Source organism: Ursus arctos, unplaced genomic scaffold (assembly GCF_023065955.2).
Source record: "Ursus arctos isolate Adak ecotype North America unplaced genomic scaffold, UrsArc2.0 scaffold_1, whole genome shotgun sequence".
NCBI classification, from domain to species: domain Eukaryota; kingdom Metazoa; phylum Chordata; class Mammalia; order Carnivora; family Ursidae; genus Ursus; species Ursus arctos.
Genome location: NW_026622763.1, coordinates 82,010,702 through 82,033,934, shown reverse-complemented (window position 1 = coordinate 82,033,934; position 23,233 = coordinate 82,010,702). Strand labels below are relative to the sequence as shown.

General features: G+C 46.4%; 2 protein-coding genes and 1 long non-coding RNA gene across 5 annotated transcripts in view; 1 reads left to right on the top strand and 2 right to left on the bottom strand.

Annotated features, from left to right (window-relative positions):
* LOC123000633 (uncharacterized) overlaps window positions 1-5,067 on the bottom strand; it is a 116,693-nt gene extending 111,626 nt beyond the window's left edge. For both annotated transcript variants that reach the window (XR_008956395.1, XR_007188473.2), the window contains exon 1: window positions 4,010-5,067. This is a non-coding gene — a long non-coding RNA (uncharacterized LOC123000633). The remainder of the gene's footprint in view (window positions 1-4,009) is intronic.
* Window positions 5,068-8,305: 3,238 nt separating this feature from the next.
* On the top strand, window positions 8,306-15,741 carry FZD5 (frizzled class receptor 5). The gene is made up of 2 exons (XM_026492071.4): window positions 8,306-8,951; window positions 9,231-15,741. Exons 1-2 carry the CDS (start codon window positions 8,804-8,806, stop codon window positions 11,264-11,266), a joined length of 2,184 nt encoding a protein of 727 aa, XP_026347856.2. The 5' UTR covers window positions 8,306-8,803; the 3' UTR covers window positions 11,267-15,741.
* A 5,099-nt stretch (window positions 15,742-20,840) lies between these two features.
* Window positions 20,841-23,233, bottom strand: part of CCNYL1 (cyclin Y like 1) — a 36,018-nt gene continuing 33,625 nt past the window's right edge. For both annotated transcript variants that reach the window (XM_026492073.4, XM_026492072.4), the window contains one exon: window positions 20,841-22,875. In XM_026492073.4, coding sequence (XP_026347858.2) covers window positions 22,759-22,875 — 117 coding nt within the window. In that variant the 3' untranslated portion in view covers window positions 20,841-22,758. The remainder of the gene's footprint in view (window positions 22,876-23,233) is intronic.

Here is a 23,233-nt window from a genome sequence, read left to right as displayed (position 1 = left end):
TCTGCGGAATTTAGAGACTATTTTATTTACTTATTTTTAAAAATATTTATTTATTTGAGAGAGAGCGAGCGAGAGAGCGCATGAGTGGGGGGAGGGGCAGAGGGAGAGGCAGACTCCCCATTAAGCAGGGAGCCAGATGCGGAACTCGATTCCAGGACCCCGGGATCATCACCTGAGCCAAAGGCAGATACTTAACTAACTGAGCCACCCAGGCGCCCTGAGACTGGTTTGTTTTTTTTTTAGAGACTAGTTTTTAAAAGCTTGGCATTAAACCTGTGACTAATTAGAATGGAGTGCCCCACCACCTTTAAGTCACCAGCTAAAATCCACTGCTCCGTGTCACAGCACACCTGAGGCCTTCTGGGTGACCACCTCAAAGCAAGATTATTGTCGCAACTCAGTTCTCTGTGTCTAGGTAGCCGCAAAACGGAAATACCTTCACTTGGGGAAGAACAAGAGGACAAGATGGGATGAAAAGGAAGGATGTTTAAAATGGATGAAAGGAGCTACTTTTTTCCCCCGCTACACACAATTGACCTGGGAACTCGCTGCGGCAGGATATTAAGATCAATGGTGAAGATTTGTGTTTTAAAAGATTAGACATTTCACATGCATATCATCAACAGCGAGGTTCAACAAGATCAAAGTAGGATGAAAGTTCTCGAGCTTCAGTGCCTCGGCTGATCACCAGCTGGGTCAGGTAAAAAGAAAAAAGTTGTCACTTGGTCATCTGAGATTTCACAGGAAGGCAGCGTTGGGGTATTCCAGGCACCACCAGTGTGTCACAAAGCACTCCAAGCTGCTGGTGTAAACCCACTATGCACTTTATCAGGCTCATGGAAACTCGAGATCACAAGCTAGGAGAAAGCACAGTGGGGGTGGCTTGGGTCCGCTTCATGATACCTGGGGCCTCAGCTGGGAAAATTTGAACAGCTAGGGAGGAGTTGAGCCTGGGGTCTCCTGTACTCGTGTGTCAGGCCTGGGATGACTTGAACATTCACTCAGCTGGGACTGTCACCTGGAGCATCTACACATAGGTTCCAAGAGCGAGGGCCCCAGAGAAGGCGCGTTTCACAAAACAGGTGCTCCAAGAGAAGCAGGTAGAAGCTGCGTGGCTTTCTATGACCTATCCGGGGAAGTCCTGCAGTATCGCTTCCAACATCATCTGCTGGTCAGATTAGCCCGCTGAGATTCAAGGGGAGGGGGCGTCCAACCTCCTACTCCCCTGCCCTATAGGGAATGCAGAACATGGGGAATGGGAGAGGGTTTTTGCAGCCACCTCTGGGAAATACAATCTCTCAGGGAAGAGGTGAGGAATGGGAGGCTGCAAGAACATACAGTCTCATGGAAAAAGCTGATACATGAACAGATAATTACAGTACGATAAAGTAAACTTCAAGGTAGTTATTTCCTCCTCTTTTATTTTTATTTTTTAAATATTTATTTATTTGAGAGGGGAGGGGAGGGGAAGAGGAAGAGTGAGAATTCCAAGCAGGGAATCCCAAGGTGGGGCTCCATCCCATGACCCTGAGATCACAACCTAAGCTGAAATCAACAATTGGATACTTAACCAACTGAGCCACCCAGGCGCCACTCCTCTTTTAAATGCTGCTATAAGAATTCTTTCTTTGGGGGCGCCTGGGTGGCTCGGTGAGTTAAGCGTCTGTCTTTGGCTCAGGTCATGATCCCTGAGTCCCAGAATCGAGTCCCATGTCGAGCTCCCCGCTCAGCAGGGAGTCTGTCTCTCCCTCTGCCCCTCACCCCACTCTGGTGCTCTCTCTTTCTCTCTCTCAAATAGATAAATAAAATCTTTAAAAAAAAAAAGAGTTTTTTTTTTTTTCCCATTTGATAAGAGTCATCACATTTAAATGTTTTCGGTCATTTTTGTCTTCCTGCTAGACTAGACTCTCCATGCATCTAGTTCCCTGCTGTACTCCCTGTGCCTAGAAGATGACCAAGCCCATAATAGGTACTCCATAACTACTTGTTGCAAGAGGAGTAAAATGCTCTAACAGAGGAGTGGCGGAACGGTTGCTGGAATACAGGCAACAACAACTCAGCCAGACAGGAATGGCATCTGAGTGGGTCTCGAAAACTTTTGAAGGATGAAAAACAGTTTTTCTGGTAAAAAAATAAAGGGGGGGAGTAAATTTTTGTCCTTAAATCTCCTCTAGAGACTTCTATTAGCCAAGTTTAAGCGGGCAGATCCCCATCCTAAACCCACAGACCGTGTGTAGCAGTCACGATGTTCTCAGTTGCAAGTGATAGAAAACACTGACTCAACTGGCTTAAAAAATTAGCCGTGTGTTCCATCACGTAAGAAGTCTGGGGGCAGGCAGTTCAAGCGGCCCCAATGTCATCCCTCCTGTGTGTCAGCTCTGCTCTTTCACGGCTGCAAGATGGCGTCCGCAGCAGTAGGCATTGCATGCAGACAAAATAATACCCAGCAAGAGAGAAGACCGCTTCACCCTTGGAGTAAAACCTTTTCCCCGCGCCCCTGGACAGATCTGCCTCACTGCCCCCTCCCCCCGATTGGCCAGAACTGTGCCCTGTGCACCTGTGGAACCTAAATACTGATAAGAAGGGGAGCAGCATGAGCACCTGGAGCAATCACGTGTTACTTCTTGAGGCTGAGCCTGGAGTCCTGCCCTCCCGGGGCACATGGCTGTGCAGAACAGAGTAACCTGGGGTCCCGTTAGGAAAGAAACAGGAGGTGACCCCTGAGTATCAACAGTGTTTGCAACAGTGAGCTTGGAGAAGTTCAAGGTTCTGTTTTCTTGGTGTGCATGAATAGCACCTAATACTTTCATTTATTTCTTTTTTGTGTTTTTGGCTCTGTTCCTTTCTCCTGCGTTAGTAGTCAGTTGAATAAGTCAAGCACTGTATCGGTGAAAGCATGTTACGTGTGGAGTGTATGCAGGGATTCAAGTCTATAACCACACTGACTAGACAAGAGTGTGCTTTCAGGTAGGAGCTTTGATTCGGGTATTCCTGCTACTCCCTGAGAACCACTGCACTGGGCTCCGTCATGGCCTCATGCCCTTTCCTAGTGCTGATTCCTCTGTCTAGGAAGCTCTTCTCAGGTTTTTCACCTGTAGCAGATACTGAGAATTGCTTCTGTTTGATCCTTCTTCTACTAATCTAGTTGGAGAAATTGGACACTTCCAAATGACATTTCCCAGACTCTCTTGCAGCTCAGGTCTCCATATGAATTAGGTGCGGTCAACCAGGTGCATTCCGATGAGGTCCTGCAGGCCCCAGATGCAAGGACAAGGCCCCATGCTGCTTCTGTCACTGCTGGCAAGCAGAGTTTGAGAGGTAATGCCAGAGGCACTGAATGCTGGACTGAGCGTCCCGTCACTGTGGGGGCACAGCTGCTGTGGTGGTCCCTGGAACCCCACAGTCCAGGTAGCCTGCAGACTTCTGCTCCTCCAGGCTTTCCAACAATTCTGTAAGCCCCTGCTTGATTCTCAGTACTGTCTTCCTCTCCTTAAACTACCTGGAGTGGTTTCCATTTCCTGGACCAAACCCTGCCTGATAGATTGCCTACCTCATATGTAGCCACCCGGGCACAGCCTGGGTCTTCCCTGAGCCCCCGGGTTGGGCTCGATGCCTCTGCTGTGCTCCCCCATGCCCTGCCTGGAAAGTCCACCCCTCCCCATCTTTGCCCCCTGGCACCGGTGCTTGGCCAACACCATGTGCCGCATCAATATTTACTAAACCAGAGCTTCCTCTGCCAGGATACCAGGAGGGTGCTAGTCTAGGGGCGTCCCACCTCATGTCTGCTCTGCAAAGCCCAAAGAACAAGTTGGCTCTCAAGTCACACAGGATTCTAGATGAAGGCAGAACTCCCAGCACTTTCACACATTAGCCCCCCCTCCACAACAGGCCACCCCAGAATTGAAGATTCAATCTGGTCCCCAGGAGACACATGCAAAGGAATAAGGGAAGTTGCTTATCTCCAGATTTACCTTCTGGGGGTTCTCAGGACCCTCTCTGCTGAGCTTACCTTGCAGTCTGTAGTCGACGGCAGCAGAGGCTCTGGAGTCAGGAAAATCTAAGTCGGAAGCTGTGTAACCTTGTATAACAAGTTCCAGTTTCTTCATCTATAAAATGGAAATAATAATATCAACCTTACAAGATTCTCGGGGCAAAGGAGATTATATACGTAAAATGTTATTACGGTCCTCACTGCTGATAACGGTCTCATCACTATACCACAGTCCTGTTGTTTTACCCAGTTTTGCCTACAGCCCAAACAGACTCACATGTAATTAGCTGGTACTCCTCTCTACTTTCTCCCGAGGAGTTTCTTTTACACACTGATCTGATTAACCCTTTTTGCAGGAGATCCAGCTGGGCCCGAACTTGGGGCTGGGCTGAGGAATTAACAGAACCTTCTGTCAGTTGTTCTTGACCCTAGCTGAAAATCAGGATCACCTGGAGAGTTAAAAACAAAGCAGCAACAAAAATAAAGAAATAAACAAACAAAACCAAAAAATGAGATCTCGAAAGTCCCTGAACTAGAGATTTTGATTTAAGAGGGCCCAAGCATCAGTGTTTCTTAGAGCTTCCCTGCATGATCATGATGTGCTGCTGAAGGCCACAGTTCAATGCGGGAAAGATTAGTCCTTCCATTACCTTTGGGGGCAGAGAAAGCTTTTACTTTTCTGTAATCTCTACCATGGTGCAGGAGGGGAAAGGACTAAAGATTATTGTTCAATTATTCCACTTATACTGTGAACAAGACATTCTCATAATGCACATGGAGAAATGACTCATCATGTCAATCTTCTGGTTAGCATCGTGGTTTCTCACCTAGAAGTGTCTGATCTGGTAAGAGAAGTGATCAGAAATGTGCTAGGACGGGTAAGGAGCTAGTCTGGAAACACCCGTGAGGAATTCATGTTGGCTGGCCGTGCCTCTCCTGGGCCAGCACTGTGCACGTCCGCACACTCACTGGCTGGTTGCACTTGGATTCAGGGCAAGTGAAGTGGTCCCTGCTTTGGCATAAAATTTAGCTAATATCTAAATACTGGAGATAGCTGGTGACAGCCGAGAGTGTGCTCAGACATAAAGTACAAGTGTAAAAAAAAGTGTAACTTTTTTCCCATTATTAAAGTAATATACACAAGAAAATATAGAAGATTGGGAAAACAGAAAAGTAGAATGAACCATAGTAGAAACCAATAATAATGACTAAGAACTATTATATAGTTACCAGGTACTAGACAAGGTTCTAAGCCTTCTACTGTATCAGTTCATTCACCCCTCACTACAACTCTGTGAGGTAGGTAACTATTTATATCTCCATTTCACAGGCAAAGAAAGAGTACTTGGAGCTGTTAGGTGGTTCGGCTAGTAAAGGCAGAGACAAGGTTTGGACTCATGCTGCATTTCACAGGGTATGGTTAACCTCAGAGATACAGGTCATAGGGATTCAATGCCAGTTGCTAAAGTTTAGAAAGGTAATCTCATTCATGTTGTCACTCACTCATCCATTTATTTCATAAATATTTATTGAGGGCATCTGTGTGCAGCATATCGTTCCAGGCTTGATTATGAAGATATTAAAGAGTACACAAAGTCTACCTATCATTCCTAAAGCATTGAACTCTCAGGTGTCTCAACAGAAAATACGTGTAGAAGGAACACAAATCTAGTAAGATTAAAAATGCTCCAACTATTCCCTGGTAACAAAATCCAAAGCCAGGACCTCAAAACTTTCGGAATATCACATACGTCTTTGATGCAATGTTTAGCATTGTCCTCTGTATTTTCACCAATTAATAAACACACCTTGGACGATAATTTAAATTGAATTTCAAGAATTTGGATTTGTAGATACATGTTTAACATGACAGTTGTGTCTTCAACTCAGAAATATGGCTTCTTGGATAGATGGATGGATGGATGGATGGATGGATGGATGGATGAATGAATAGAAGAGAATGATTGGCAATGTTCTAGGTGCTAACAAATTGCACCTTTACAAGATTATGTAATGTTTCCCAGCTTGTTGAATAATAAATTATGACTCAGGAGAACATTTTGATTTCCATCCTTTCCATGGACCAGACAGGTAACCATCTGATTGTTGTGAGGGGTTAAATGACGTAACGTAAATGAATTACTTAGCAGCCTGCCTCATACATGTTAAACAATCAGCATGTTTTAAACTGCCTTTAAATTGAAGTAATACATGTAAAAAAAAAACAAAAATTTAAATGATACAAGGAACTACACAATGCAAAATAAGTCTCTTTTGGCAAAGTTTTCTGCTGTTATTACTACTATTATTAGAGACCTCCAAGCAAAAATAACATTTTGCCCTTGATTAAGAGGAGAGAGGTTTTCAGTCCAGTAGATAACATCGTTTGAATCAGAACCAAGTGAAATAACACAAGTATTCTGGCTAAATTCCAACGTGAGTGATTAACATTCTCCAACTTCAAATAATTTTTATTATTAGCCACCACTTGTCCATCCCCAATAATACACATGTTGCGCAAAGGGCACAGAATGAGACAGCCCTTGCTTGACATGTTCACAGTCTGCACATACTTTCCACTGAGGGTTTCCCTTTCTTTTTGATTGCTATTCCATAGCTTTTCAACTCCCACTACTTTCAACCCTGGGATGTTTGCCGACCCAGAGTGCCAAATGTTTCCAAAACACAAAAGAGGTTAAATATGAACACCTGTAGAATTTCAGGGAATGAAAGATGTACATTCTAAACATATTTATTAATAGTTTTGATGCTTGTGAAACAATTGTATATATTCACTTTAAACTTTGAGTCTGGGATTAATGCACATATTCTTCATTATTGTCCACAAAGCCTTGTTGATGAGCAAGAGAGAGGGCTATTCTGCAATTCAGTCCCCCAGTCTGTGCAAACGGGGTCCAGGACAGAAGAAGGACAATGACTGCGGTCTATCTCAGCCCTTTAGTCCAGTCCTGACTCCCTGAAGTACTCAGGCCCTCCTGCTTTTTTTCCGCCTTCTTCCCAGAGGAAGGAAGGGGTGGGGGAGCGGGAAACAATTCAAACCCTCTTTGTAAGCGTGTGAATGAATTTCAAGAATGCTGAACACCTCAGTCTTCTAACCTAATTAGAACACGTAGAAAAGAGGCATTTTAAGAACATTTAAAACTTGCAGCATAATAACCTATCTGGAGAGCGCCACTGTGTGTCCCAGGGCACCCAGCGGGTCTTCCCGCCGGCCGGGGCTGCTCCTTGCGCCCCGGCTCCTCAGAGGCGCGCGAGTGCGCGGCTCAACAGCAGGCGGCCCCGGGGACCCAGGCGCCCACCCATTACCGAGCCGCGAGCCAGCGCCGCTTCTCCCTGCAGGCGACTTTGCAACTGCCTGGGATTTTAAACTTCGACTGATAAAGGGCTCACATCTCTCGAGTCTTCCAAAGACAGAAAGAAAATCACTTTCTTATCACGGCTAAGATTTTGTGACGAAATGCTAAAGTAAAGGTTGAACACTGGGGGATACAGATAGTACATGGGGGGGGGAGTGGTTAACATTGGGATGCAGCTACATGGGTTCGAATCCCGAGTTACCATTTGAGCGCCTACTATGTGCCAGGCGCTCGGAATACCGGAGTGAAAATTGCCTAGGTTGCGGCTTTCTTGGGAAAGTATTAGCTTGGTTGCCTTGGTCAAATGTCAAAACCTTTGTTCCTTCACCTGTAAGGAGTACCTGTCTCACAAAACTGTAAAGATCTGAGATCTTGTGTTAAGATATAAACGATTAACGCACTGTCTGGCACACAGTAGGGGCTCAATAAGCCTTCACTCTTCTCTCAGTGTGAGCTCACCTGGTAAGAGGACCGCGCAGAGCGGAGACAGGTGCCACGGTTAAGAATGATTCTTCGAGCAATTCTTTTAAACAAGCGCTGGAAGCTAAGGATTTTTAGCTACAGAGAGACCTGGTAGGGGCTCTGGAAGCAAGGGTTCATGAGCTACTCTATTACAAGAAAAGTGAGCCCCGGACCGTGGAAGCCCGCAGCGAACTCGGTAGGGACTTCCAGCAAAGGTTTCCCGCCTGGGGTCTCAAGAAGGAGAGATTAGCATTCGCCCCGCCTCCATCGCTTTCCGGCCTGCTATTGGCCCGCTCTCCCCGGCGGCCACCTCCGGGCGGGGCCGGAGGGCGCTGGGGGAGAGGCCGAGCCCGCGGGGCAGTGGGCGGGGACGCGCGGAGAACGTGGCGGGGCAGCCCACCAACCAAGCCCCAGCGCGAGGGGGCGGGGAAGGGGCGGGGCCTCCCGGCGGGCTTTAGAGGCAGGTGACCCCGGCGGGGCGGGACAGGCTAGTCGGCCCGCGTCCGTGTCTCGGCTGCTGTCGCCGCCGCACACCGTTCTGTAACCCTCTGGAGGTGGGCGAAAGAGTGAGAGAGCGCGGGGGAGGAGCCGAGCCGGGCGCGTCCCGGGAGCGCCGCCACCGCCCCCAGGAGTCCGCTGGAGCGCGGAGCCCCCTGCAGGGGAGGAGGCGATCAGCGGGCTGGACGCGGCGGCGGGCGAGCACCATGCAGTCCTGGCGGGGCCAGCGCCGGCTGCTCGCGGTGCAGTGAGGCAGCGGGATCCCCTGGCTGCCGCACACCGCCTTCCTCTCGCCCAGGTGCTGCCAGACGCGCTTGCCCTTCGTCCGGCTCCCGGACCCCGGTGGAACGCACGGCCTGCTCCTGCTCTGCCCCGCTCGGATCATGCTGGGGGCCCCGGAGGAGGAGAGGGCGAGTGACCGGCCTGTGGCGACCGCGTTCAGGGTGCGACCCCCTCTCTGAGACGCCCTCACCTGATGCCATGTGCCGCGCCTCGGATACCCAGCCTATCGTCAAACTTTCCGGGTGCCAGCCCGTCTCGAAGTCGCATTTCTGAGCGAGTGTCCCAGGGACGGAGCACCCAGGCTGGCTGCCGACTATCTGCTTCTCTTGGGATCCGCGAAGGTGAGGGCCCGCGCCTTCCCCTTTCTCCCTGTTCTCTGCCCGGCTCCTCCTCCGTTTTCCAGGCAGCTGAGCTCTCTGACCCCGGGGTACACCCCGGAGGGCCCAGTGTGGAGGGAGGCGGGGGTGGGGTGGGGATGGGCTGGGAGTCAGTAGTTTGGTTCCCGGAGGTGGAGGGGAGGGAAGGGAGACGTTAACTTAGAGATTTGGAGAGCGCTTGCGGGGACTGTGCCGTTGACTCCCCTCTAATTGGGAGTGGTTGCAATTTTTCTTCTCCCCCAGCTTCTTTTTTAAAGAGTACTTTCCCTGGAATCGGAGCCCTAACCGTCCCTCCCCACCCTATCTGGCGAAGAGCAGAGCGCTGCCTGCGGAGGCAGCGCCTTCCCGAAACAGTTTATCTTTGGACGGATTTAAGAGAAAAAGAAACCAACAGGTTGCCAGCCCCGGCGCCACACACAAGTCGGCGGAAAGGCCGGCCCGCTCTCCCCTGGCTGCGTGGGCCCCGCGCGGGCTGCGGCAGGCGAGGCGAGCGGAGGGAGGGGGCTATGGCTCGGCCTGACCCGTCCGCACCGCCTTCGCTGCTGCTGCTGCTCCTGGCGCAGCTGGCGGGCCGGGCGGCGGCTGCCTCCAAGGCCCCAGTGTGCCAGGAAATCACAGTGCCCATGTGCCGCGGCATCGGCTACAACCTGACGCACATGCCCAACCAGTTCAACCACGACACGCAGGACGAGGCTGGCCTGGAGGTACACCAATTCTGGCCGCTGGTGGAGATCCACTGCTCGCCGGACCTGCGCTTCTTCCTGTGCTCCATGTACACGCCCATCTGCCTGCCGGACTACCACAAGCCGCTGCCGCCCTGCCGCTCGGTGTGCGAGCGCGCCAAGGCCGGCTGCTCGCCGCTCATGCGGCAGTACGGCTTCGCCTGGCCGGAGCGCATGAGCTGCGACCGCCTCCCGGTGCTGGGCCGCGACGCCGAGGTCCTGTGCATGGATTACAACCGCAGCGAGGCCACCACGGCGCCCCCCAGGCCCTTCCCGGCCAAACCCACCCTCCCAGGACCAGCAGGGGCCCCGGCCTCCGGGGGCGAGTGCGCCGCCGGGGGCCCGTCAGTGTGCAAGTGCCGGGAGCCCTTCGTGCCCATCCTGAAGGAGTCGCACCCGCTCTACAACAAGGTGCGCACGGGCCAGGTGCCCAACTGCGCGGTGCCCTGCTACCAGCCCTCCTTCAGTCCCGACGAGCGCACGTTCGCCACCTTCTGGATTGGCCTGTGGTCTGTGCTGTGCTTCATCTCCACCTCCACCACGGTGGCCACCTTCCTTATAGACATGGAACGCTTCCGCTACCCTGAGCGTCCCATCATCTTCCTGTCCGCCTGCTACTTGTGCGTGTCGCTGGGCTTCCTGGTGCGCCTGGTGGTGGGCCATGCCAGTGTCGCCTGCAGCCGCGAGCATAGCCACATTCACTACGAGACGACAGGCCCTGCGCTGTGCACTGTCGTCTTCCTGCTGGTCTACTTCTTTGGTATGGCCAGCTCCATCTGGTGGGTCATCCTGTCGCTCACCTGGTTCTTGGCAGCTGGCATGAAGTGGGGCAACGAGGCCATCGCGAGCTATGCACAGTACTTCCACCTGGCCGCGTGGCTCATCCCCAGCGTCAAGTCCATCACAGCGCTGGCACTGAGCTCCGTGGACGGGGACCCGGTGGCCGGCATCTGCTACGTGGGCAACCAGAACCTGAACTCGCTCCGCGGCTTCGTGCTGGGCCCGCTGGTGCTCTACCTGCTGGTGGGTACCCTCTTCCTCCTGGCGGGTTTCGTGTCGCTCTTCCGCATCCGTAGCGTCATCAAGCAGGGCGGCACCAAGACGGACAAGCTGGAGAAGCTGATGATCCGTATCGGTATCTTCACGCTGCTCTACACGGTGCCGGCCAGCATCGTGGTGGCCTGCTACCTGTACGAGCAGCACTATCGCGAGAGCTGGGAGGCTGCGCTCACCTGCGCGTGCCCAGGCCCAGACGCCGGCCAGCCGCGCGCCAAGCCCGAGTACTGGGTGCTCATGCTCAAGTACTTCATGTGCCTCGTGGTGGGCATCACGTCGGGCGTCTGGATTTGGTCCGGCAAGACTGTGGAGTCGTGGCGGCGCTTCACTAGCCGCTGCTGCTGCCGCCCGCGGCGGGGCCACAAGAGCGGCGGCGCCACGGCCGCCGGGGACTATGAGGCGAGCGCGGCGCTCACGGGCAGGACCGGGCCGCCGGGCCCCCCCACAGCCGCCGCCGCGGCCGCCGCCTACCACAAGCAGGTGTCCCTGTCGCACGTGTAGGAGGCCGAGGCCCAGAGGGGCCGGGAGTTGAGGGAGGGGGGGTGTTTTGTTTGGTAGCTTTGCCAAGTTCACTTCCGTTTACCTTCTTGGTGCTGATGCCCCCTCCTGGGGCAACTTGGAGAGCGGGGGAAGGGGCCCTTTCAAGGGAGTACCTGTCCCGGGACTTCTCAAAGGGGCTCAGCTCACGTGTATTCTATTTTGCGTTTCTTACTACCTTTTTTTTTTTTTTTAGGGGAACCCTGTTTTTAATTTATATGTAGTTTTCTTAATTTTTAACTTTGTTGCATTTTGGCAACAAAATTTACCTTTGCTTTGGGGGCTTTACAATCCTAAGGTTGGCATTATAATGAAGTTCCGCTTGGTTCAGGTTTCTTTGAACTGTGTGGTCTAAATTGGGAAAATATATTTCCTATACTTGTGTCTTTAAAAAAAAATGTGAACAGTGAAAGCTTAGGTTTGCTATGACTGGGAAGTTGTTGGGTGTGCTTTTTCAGCTTGTTTTCTCCTTTCACTGCTTAAAGTGTCCAAGATGCTTTAAGGTGTGCTGCTTGTTTCTATTTATAGTCCCTAAATTAGGGGAAACCCCAATTCATGCCAAGGAGGGGGAGCATAATGTGGTTAGGGCCTCCCCAAAGTGACAAGGTTAGAGAGTGTTGAACGATTTTGTGTGCCATTCTAGCTTTGTTTAGTTATCAAACTTCCCTTTCTTTTCTCTAGTACTTGTAATCATTCTTATTCTTAACAGCACCCAGCGTTGTCTTGAGTAAGTTAGAGGTGGCATTATAGAGGGCCGATATAAATATTTGGAAAAGTGAAAACCTAAGGGATGGTGTTTGGTTGAGCTTGAATTCTAGACTGGTAAAATGGCAGCTTTGTGCCAGAGAAGGAGTGGGTGGTTCTTAATAGGCTTCAGTGATCCCAATTTTTTTAAAAAGGAACTTGTGTTCTGATTTTGGTAAAAGTAAACCCCCACTCCCTTCTTCTGGAAGTACTTAGAGATAGTTGTTAAATGGACTGCTTTTTAGATTTAAGGACTAAAATGGATATACCTCCAGTAATTAAGTAAATTTCCAACACTTCTCTTATCTGCTCCACCCCCACCCCACCTCCTTTATCATGTTAAACAGTCTTTTTGCTTTTCTTATTCCTCCTCTCCTGGCGAGCTGTGATTAAGAAACCACACCCACCCTTGAATGGGGTGCTTGAACTGGGGGGAGGGAGGCTGGCTACCTGTGAACAAACATTGGCAGCAATGAGGGGAAATAAGTGTCCCTGGACTTTGGACTAGTTTAATAGCCAGATATTCCCAAAGCAGCAAAACGGCTTTCTGCAGTCTCTTAAAACCAATGACACCCATAATACACTTGTGTAAGCTTTTAAAATATGGGTCAGGGTCCTGCTACTGCAGGAAAATAGCTGTCCTCTCTCCCCCACATCAGTTTGTTTCTCTCTCTCTCTCTCTCTTTTTTTTTCTAAGAAAGCCTATATATCGATGAGCACACACTTGCATGCACCCACATGCAAATACACATGCACTTTGCTATTCGAGAATTCTGTTTGCTTTCCTCAATCTGCTTAACCATTCCTATACGAAAGTCTCTATATGAACACACACACACACACACACACACACACACACACACACACACGGGTTTCTTTACTATTAAAGAATTCTGTTTGCTTTTCTAATCTGTGTAACTGTTCCTTCGTGAAGAGTGTGAGGCCACGACTTGGGGAAGGAGGTGATAGTGCATTGGCCGGCAAAATACCAGTGACCAGGGTCGAGGGGGGACTACATTTAGGAAGCTAAAATGGCAAAAACAATTAAATTTTAGAATGGCTTCCTAGGAAAATGACGAGTCTAGGCATTCGTGCTTCATTTATACCAAAGTTGGAAAAGTAAGATTTAAATCCAGGTCAGTTTTTACTTCGTGGGTATTAAGAAAAGAAATGCATAGCTCCTATAGTGAATTGAAACACTTTGCTGCAGGGAGAAGCCTGGTATTGGAGTTTGGGGACTCTCAAAAGCGGTTTGTGTTTATAAAAATGCACAAGTTAAAATTTCAGTGGATTCAACACAACTTAGTACATAGAGGTACATAACTTCTTGCTCGTCTTGTTCCTGTCCTTACTCAGAAGCTGCTTCTTAGAACCTTGGAGGAGATCCCCTGTCTGAGGGCCAGTTCTTCTGTTTTTCAAATGAGGACCTTTCTTGATCACCTTGACCTCTTCCCTCATTTAGTGTGTCTTCCCAGAAAGTACAAAGATTGTTCTGCTGCCTTCAGTCCTTGTGCTTGATTTGCCTTGTCCCCCTTACTTCTTTTTCTTTGTGCAGGAATCTAGAAACGATGCACAGTGTATCTAAAAGTGTGGCATGAAATGGATGAAAGTGGATTAATTCTTCATTTTAAAAAATTATTTTTTCATTGTGGCAACATGCCAAGCCTGAAAGAACAACCAATTTACTTTAAAAAAAAAAAAAAAGGCTGTTGATAAAGGATACTAAGCCACAGAGAGGCAATATAGGTAATGCCTTTTGGAGTCTAGCTGCAGAACCAACTTTCTGAGGTGCCCCTCTGTTTTCAGTCTGTGTTCTCACCCCTGCCCTTCCTCTCCCTTCCCTCGCAGGTAAAGCCTACCTTCCTCCCTCAAGTCTTACTACTGTCAACCACCCCGCCCCTACCCGGTGGAGAGAGGTCAGAGCTACACTATTTTCCCTTGATTTGCATTTTTATTATGCAAACAATCCATACTCATGAAAACAAATAAAATGGAAGGTTGGCGGGGGGAGTCTAGCAACTTCTTCACAGATAGCTTTGTGAAGTTGGAGAGGATTTATGGTTCAGTTTAATGTCACAAGCACAGCTTCCAGGCTGTCCCTTTCACAGTTGCCTTTTGAGCATTGTTTCACTTTATAGATTGGGGGTGAACACTTAGAAAGTTGTCTAAAGGAACTAATGTGACTTCTTAGTGAATCCGTTGGCCAGACTCTAGGAAGGCTCTTTAACTCGTGTTATTTCCCTCCTCACATTTTGATGTTTTCTAAATTGGCTGAAAATAATTTTTCTTCGTGCCTTATTGGTTTATCTTTGCAAACCTTTGTCATCTTTCCACATGACCGTTCCCAATGACAGGCCTGTGTGGGGGGGTGTGTGTGTGTTGTGTGTAATTGTGCGCATGTACAAGCTTCAATAATGTGCCGACAGCACTGTTTCCAAGTTGGTATTCATTAGGCTGTTTCCTCCTGGGCCAGGGCTGCACTAATCCCGACACTGGCTGCCAGGAGAAAACCTCATGGATCCCACCCTGAACCTTAATAACAGCATCTGTGACCTGCACTCTCAAGCACAGAATGGGAACCCCAGAGCTAGGAAATGTAGTTGTATATTTTAATGAACTGCTACCCCTGCTAACGGGGCTTCTTTCACTTTTGTGCTCTGCAGAAAGACCAAGGGGGGCAGGAGGGACAAAGCTCTGAATAACTGCTTTCTAACACCAAATGTGGCAAACAGGACAGAGAATATCACAAATCTAGGCAGGTGTGAGGTACAGTGGCTGAGAATTGCCTGCTCCCTCTCTCCGCATGCCCTTTCTTGCCTCCAAAGTCCAGTCCAGTGATCCTGGGAAGAAAATATGCCTGGAGTGGGGGAGGGTGATTCTGAGGGGAAAAAAGCTACCGAGACATTAAAGCGGGGCAAAGGGTGGGCAGGATGTAAGTAACTAAGTAACGTGACTCAGAACTCTGGAAGGCTTCTAGCAGCTCAATGACAATTATAGGATTTATTTCAGCCCGGATACGGTCTGTGCTACATCATTTTGAAACAATATTACTTCATGTGTTACAAACTGTATGTATAGTGTGTGTGTGTTGTGGGTGTGTATATACATAATATATATTATATATATATGAGAGATTTAGTGACTTTTGATACGGGTTTGGTGCAGGTGAATTTATTACTGAGCCAAATGAGGCACATACCGAGTCAGTAGTTGGGAGTCCAGGGCATTCAGTACTTTTTCTGACGTTCACATATGTGGAGTGCCTATCATGCAGCGTCCTCACTGTCGTGTCCAATCCAGAACTCACAAATCAGAGCCAGCGATATTTTATTTGTAGACAATCAACTTGAATCTATAAATTATTATTGGCAGATGATTATAATTTTGAATCCATGACATTAACAAAAGGAAACCCAGAGCATCTTGGTAAGTTGTGTTTCTTGTTTTGTTCCTGGAAGTCCGTAGAACAGCGGTTGTGTTAGTCTCAAGATACTTAATTTGCTGACCTTATTATTTCAGAAAAGATTTTGTATGTATTATATTTGTGGGAAGGTAAAATAATGGTTTGAATTTTTATCAAATATGGAGAGTAGTTATTTATGAAAAACAAAGAAATGTCTATTTTTGTTTCTTTGTTCCCGATTGATGTAGATAAATTTTAAAGTGCATTAAAGCAATGGTAAAGAAAATAAAAAGATGCTGTACACGTCTTTTTCTCCTCATGCTTTTATGGAGACACACACTACTTTCTAAGAGTCCCTGAAGAGATAGGTGGATTCTGACTTCGTAATCAGATTTCTCAGAGGTACTTAAAGTGGCAGTGTTTTTTATTAACATGAAAATCAAGCAAATTCCAGTTGCCAGAAGTAAAACTAATGGACACGTTTTACTCGAATATACTTCATAGGTGTCTCCTGCCGATCCTGTGATTGTATCATGATTCACTTGAAGAAATGAAGGAAAATACACGTTAGACCAGAGACATTGCCTGAGATTGTGTCCTATTTTATCAGCCATCCCCCTGTACTCTCTACTGAACCTCTTTGAATAGAAGTGATGCTGTTGTTTTGTGTGTCTGGTTGGTGGGCAGGGACTCTTAAAACTGTTTATCATTCAGCAGTTAGACCTCCAACTTGGTATTAAGCTCTAAATACAAGCCAGGGAGCCCAGATTAGAGGATAGAAATTGATTTAGAGTTGGCACCTCCCTGATAATCTGGACAGATGCTTAGTAAACCTGAGATACCATTGTCAGCTTACTTTCTGCCGGCTGCTGCTTTGGCCAAATGCAGATTAGCCTCCAGGCTGTGAACCACCGCCTCGAGCTCATGCCGGGTATGTCAGTGTTCTCCGGCAATGCTCCGGGGCCTACGTAGTATGTAGGAGGAGCTGGGTAATTAGGAGCTTAAAATTTTGTTAGGGGGAGATAAGACAAATCCGATAAGAGGTGAATAACGATATGAGAGTATATAATTTAATGTCAGAGTGAGTGCTATGAACGTTATCAGATTCCTGTAGAAGTTAGGGCAGTTGGGAGAAGCAGAATGGAAAATACACTAGGTGGGCTGGATCTCGACAGAAGAGCAACTGTACCTCACATGTACAGGACTCTATGGTTGGCACATCTTCCCGGGGCTTTCGCATTGCTCATTTCCCCCCAGTGGAAAAGGGGGTAAGGGCAAAGCCACAGGCTGGAGCCAAAGGGACTGTAGAAACTTAGCAGGTTGGAGAAATAGGTGGGTCCAGAGTATTACTGGTGATAATTCTTTTAGTGATCCAGAGGTCTTTGGTTTGTCACTAATGGAGACAGGGTTGAGAGGCAGTAGAATGGTTATGCTTAAGACTTGGCAGCTTGGGGTGCCTGGGTGGCACAGCGGTTAAGCGTCTGCCTTCGGCTCAGGGCGTGATCCCAGCGTTATGGGATCGAGCCCCACATCAGGCTTCTCCGCTGTGAGCCTGCTTCTTCCTCTCCCACTCCCCCTGCTTGTGTTCCCTCTCTCGCTGGCTGTCTCTATCTCTGTCGAATAAATAAATAAAATCTTAAAAAAAAAAAAAAAAAGACTTGGCAGCTTGATGGCTAGGGATTCAAGTTCCAGCTCCACCATTTATGGGCTGTGTGATCCTGGACATATTAATCTAAGGATTTCAGTTTTCTCATCTGTGAAAGGGGGAGAATAGTACTTATCTTAGGGTTGAGAGGATCCAAAGGATTAGATCAGGTTTAGGTAAGGCAAGGAGGAAGTGACTGTTCAGTCATGGAATGGAAAGGGAATTGATAGGATCTTTTGGGGTTCCCATTTAAAAATGTAGATTACCAAACTTAAGCTCCAGGAATTGAAATTCAGTAGGTCTGGGCCCCAAGAAGCTGCTGCCCCCCCCCTTTTTAGTAAACTTTATTTTGGAATTATTTTGGGTTTACAGAAAAGTTGCAGAGACAATCCAGTTTCTGTATACCCCTTTCCTATTTGGCCCTAATGCTAACACATCATTGTAACACACTGTCAGAATGAAGAAGTCAACACTGGCACGTTACTATTAACTCCAGACTTCCTTTGGATCTCACCAGATTTTCCACTAATGCTCTTTATCTGTTCTAGGATCCAATCCAGGATTCCACATTGCATGTAGAGAAGCTTCATTTTTCATAGGCCCTTTCAGCTGATGAGAGGTAGGTGGTCTGGGGACCATATCCTGAGAAATAATAGGACAAGTAAAGGACCGAGCAAGGTCAAATTGCCCCATCCTTGCCTTCATTTGAAGGTGTGGTTTTGAAGCAGAAGGGGATAAATTGGTGGAGGGGTGGATATAGAAGGCTGGTATTAAAAAGTTGGAATGGAATCCCCCCCATAAGATGAGAGGGCTACCTTAGGAAGTGAGGCATCTGTTCCTAATGCCGGATGAAATGAGTCTTGGAGCTGGAAGGTGGAGATGCTGCTGAGACCCGAGGAGATCCACCTCAGGTTGTGGGCAGGTCAGGGGAGTGAACAAGGGTAGTGTGCAGGGATCAGCTGCTTTGGGGAAACCAGGAGCTCTCTCAAGTAGGTGACTATAGAGGATTCCAAGGGGCCGGTTGGCCTGGAAGCCACATAAATCCTGTATTTCCTGGAACCTGGTAGAAATGCTTGGGAAGTGGGTCATAGTAGTAACCAACATCAAGCATTGCCACTGGATACTAGCAGAGGGGAGATGATCTTATTGAGGGAGGACTCTAATCAGCGGGAGGGGAACACAATGAAATCTGCTTTTGAGACTCCATTCCAAAATGAGGAGATAATGGGGCCCCCATCTGGGGGGCTAGAAGGTTAGTAGAATTGAGAATGGTAAGATGATGAAGGAATAGATGTTTTAAGAAAAAGCTAGCAGGGGTACCTGGTGACTCAGTTGGTTAAACATCCAAGTCTTGATTTTGGCTCAGGTCATGATCTCAGGGTGGTGAGATCAAGCCCTGCCTCAGGCTCTGGGCTGGGTGTGGAGCCTGTTTAAGATTCTTTCTTTCTTCCTCCCTCTACCCCTATCCCCTGCCCCAATGCTTGATGACTCTCTCTAAAAAAAAAAAAAAAACAAAAAACAAACAAAAACCACCCAAAAAAACCCCAAAACAAAACTACTAGCAGAATAATTTGAGGTCTTGAAGTGGATGCCATTGATAACCTTCTTGAGGACCTTAGGTTCTGCGGCGATCACCAGATTTCTCTAATCCATTCAGATTACTTAGTTCCCTTCCCAGCAGTTAAAATCATTAACACCTAACCTGTTCCTTCTTAAAAAGAACGTTAAGCCTTTTTCATTTGATGTCAGATTCCTCTTCGTTTTTTTTAATTCTTTCTGCACCCTAGAGATCCCCAACCACAAACCAGTATTCTTAAAATTTGTATCACATTAAGTACGTATTCTTAAAAATAGTGGAAATTGCCTCTGAAACCAAGCTGCTTGCACCTGTGATCTACAGGAATCGGCTTTGCTGAAGGGCTCCTAGATCTTTTGCTTTCTTGCGGTCACAGTGTCTGGCCAACCAGGTTAGTAAGTGGCTAACAACTAGGTAAGACTTCAGGCAATCGAATCCTTACCTCGATAGATGCGGCATGTTATCTACAGATTCAAGTGCATTTCGAGGTAGCCCTGTACTCAAGAACGCAGCTTCTGGGTGAGGCAGCAGTTGTAGTCATTTCCCACGTGAGTAGAGAGGTCTTGGTGATGAAAGATTTTAGCTAATTCATATGCTGTGGCTCAAGACTTCTCCAAAAACATTGTATGGCATGGATAGAGAGGGAATGGTTCTCCCATAAATACTAGCTTCAGCATTCTTTTTTAAAATCAAGGAATAGTGTATTTATACATATGGGAAAACGAAACCAGGAAATGAACCTTGAACTGTTATAAAACCAAGATTCAGTGGTGTTGCATTTCAATAATGTATGGGCATACATGGGGTACATTAAGAGTAAATGTCGAAGAGAAGGTCGTGATGGAATCTGATACAGCAAGAAGCAAGTTTCTCTTTAACCAGAAGCATTGGGCCTTAAGAATGTCTGCTGGAGAGCAACCATTTTTGAGCTATAAAAATGTCAATTTCATTTGGCTCAGACATGTATTTCAGACCTTTGTCTTCCCCTTGTAAGACTTAAAAACTCAGTTCACAATATATCAAAGTTTCACCGAAGTCAGTATTCCAATAAGGAAAAAAAAACTAAAACTGAAGATAAAGGAGTTGAGGTAGTTAAGATATTCTTTTATAGTCTTATTTGGGGAACAAACTCTTCCTAGTCACGAAGCCCTGAGAAAACTGCCGTAGTTACTGCTCTACTAGTGACTAGTTTCTATGCCCTCTGTCAGAGAACTTGCTAGCTTTCAGGGATGTTTATTACTTTTACCCTACGTTTGACTCAATTTCCTATGTATCAAAATGGCCGTACTGCCATTGAGAATTAAAGCCAAAAGGGAAAGAACGATTTGTGATTCGACTTATTCTACCAACTTGCGCTTGAAGCTAGTCATGTCCAGGGTTCCTCCCCTCCCAGATTTTTATTCAACCTTTGACCACTCCTGTCAGCACTATGCTTAGTAGTTGGCACAGTAAGGGGTAGTGTCTTACAGTGATTTCTGGTAGATTGCCCCTCTGAATGAAATCAGATCATTGAAACTCGTCAGCAGTTTATCAACAACAAAGTGATCTGCTGAAGATTTGACCTTCGGTAGTGAATTAAGGTGGATGAAAATACAGCAAGATTGTCAGGGTTTAGAGTATTGCTCAACCTGGGTGGCTAGGGTCTTAAGCCTTATGAAGATCTGGCCATATTTCTCACTGAAATGTGAGGGTATTTTAAAGTCAAAACATGTGGGTGGTTTTTCTTTACAGCAACCACAAATGTAGTTCTTCCATTTACTTTCCTAGATTTTAACTGCTTAAAATCCTCATATAACTCACATTCTGTTTCTATACTATTCCTGTAATTCCTCTCTCTCTGGTATATTCCACCTAATTTAATCTTCCAGTGTGCTTTTTTCCCTCTTGGCACAATAATTAGCTGTCCAAAGATGCCATCTCCTGCACAATGCCTCGGAGTCCTGCGGCCAGTGATTCCAAGTGTACGACATGATCTTCAGGTGGAAGAGAGCAGAAGCCAAAGAAATACACGATGACACTGTAACTAGAGGCAAGGGTCAAACCAAATCATGAATGGTGAGTTTGAAAATGCTTTAAGACCCCACTCGCCATTAGAGCTGACTGAAAGCACTGAAGTTAGGCAGAGATGTAATGCTATGTGAACTGAAAGGTTATAAACACACTAGCCATATTTTAATTAAAATAGAGTTTATTAGCTTTTAATATAAACATGAGGAAGAAAAACCACGTAAGTTGTAGCATTCTTTTCAAAATAAAACTGCAATCAATACTTGACTCTCCAAGCTCCGAACTCCATAAACAATTTTTTGAGGTGGTAGATTGTAATATTTCATATACTGTTATCATTTGTGTGTCTGTCCTTTAAAAATGATGGAACCTGCAGCACTCAATATAATATGAAGCCTTGCTATACTGAGAGAAAGTATTCCTGGCCCAGAAAGGCTATGTTTACAGGCAAAATTCCTAGGATTACATTTGAGAAGGTAGGAGAAAGATTTCACATGGTTAAGAACACTAATCTTTTTTTAACATTTCAAGTTTAAGTGACATCATTACCAATCTCCTAGAAGATTGATTACTTAATTCCCTGCCCTTTAAAGCCTGAGGTGAGGGTTGCTCTTAAACAGCAGGACTCGAAATGAGACCCTTCCAGCCAGGTTACCAGGTAGGCTAGAAGAGCTGTTTCAGATCACCTACTTTCAGATCACTACTATTAGAGTCCAGTTCCTTTAGGTTTGTTACATGTGAATTACCACTGCTCTTCATACTCTTTACAAATGTAGAAAAAAAGAAATTCAGGTGACCAAAGCAGGTAAACAGCACAGCCCTGCAAAGAATGATTTTAAAAGGGGAGGGCACGTCTATGAACGTACAAAGCATCCCTCCAGTCTTAGTGCAGTTTTAAGCTTTGATACCTGTGGAAGAATAAATGCTATGAACTTATAAAACACCATTTGAAAGTTTAGTTATTTCTTATAAACTTACCCAGTCTTGTAAATTTTAAATTTTAAGCTTTTCATTTTAATTTTTTGTTTCAGCCAATGTGTGCCATCTTCAAGAGGGGCTGAAACAAAAAATTAAAATGAAAAGCTTAATATTTAAAATTTACAAAACTAGGTAAGTTTACAAGAAATGTAATTAAACTTTCAAATGACATTTTCTAAGTTGGTAGCATTTATACTTCAGCAGTGCCCCAGAGGGCCCAAGCACACTATATTAAAGCTTAAAGTTGCACTAAGATTTTCAGGACACCTTTTCACTACCTGCTTGTTACCACTGGACCACCATGTTGGTTGGAATTATGAAAATATCCTTTAATATGTGTGTTTAATAAAGAGGAAAATCATCAGAAAATGAGAAGCACCATTATAGTTCACAAGAAATGCAGCATGGACCCAACAGAAGTAGATAATCACTGATAACATACTTTCTCTGTTTATGATCCTAAACATACTAATATGCTAATAAGTAGTGCTTGCAAAGAATTTGAATGACAAGTGTTATTCAGCAGCTTTTTGGTTTAAACTGATTGCCAATAATGACTAGCAGCTTCAGTGATAAAGTAGGGAGGAAAAACCCTTCAATACCTAACAATGCTACAGTCTGTTCCTAAGTGGCTTTATGAGTTGTTAGGAGTCCCATGTTTTCATCGTAATACTGCATTGATTCTAAAGAAATATGCAGCAATATTGGGGGGAGGGGGGGGGCAAAAAATTGGAAAAACATAAAAGTTATATAGTTAGTGTCTTTAAAGTCTAAAAATTTAAACTATTAAAAAAAAAAAACCCTCACTTAGTTCACAGCTATCAGCCTACATAGTAAGCAAATATCTGTGTGTGGGTTGGAGCTTTTGCTTTGGAGTGGTTTTTGTAACTCTGTTTACATTAAAAAGGACAAAAGAGTGTTGCATTGACAAGGTCCCATTCTTTCCTATGAGCATAATCCTGGCGGTCCACGAGTCTCTTGAATTCGAGGTCTGTCTTTTAGATGAAAATATTAACTTTGCTGGTTTTTGAGCAGGAGAGGTGGTATTTCTCCAGTCCTTGTAGATTGAGGGGTTCATGATGTTACAGCCCCTCCCTTCTCCCTTAAGAGAGGATGGCATTAGAGCGCTGAACACCAATGAAGTTATCAGCGCTGAAAGACCTTCTCATAGCAGCTCTACACAAGTCTTTGTATTTGTCTTCACACAATCTGGAAATGGCCTGGGAAAGTCAATGAAATAGAACACAAGAACAATTTAAAAAAGGGTTCCAACCTTAAGAAAAACCAAAAAGCATCACTGATAGGCCACACAGCCACTCTCCTTTAGATAGTTCACAGTTCTGCTACTTTGAATCGTGGAGGTCTACACTCCCAGATTCTGGGGATGCTACTTCCTGCCAATTCACTAAGGTAATATCCTTAAAAGGCCATGATTAGATCACTGGGCAAAGAATTTGCTTATTTACAAACTGGGTTCCAAAGATGTCAAAGATATTTTGACAGGCTCCTAACAGCAGTATCACCTGCTCCCTGTACACTTGTTCCTTCAACTTAATGAACATACACCTGGGCAAAAAT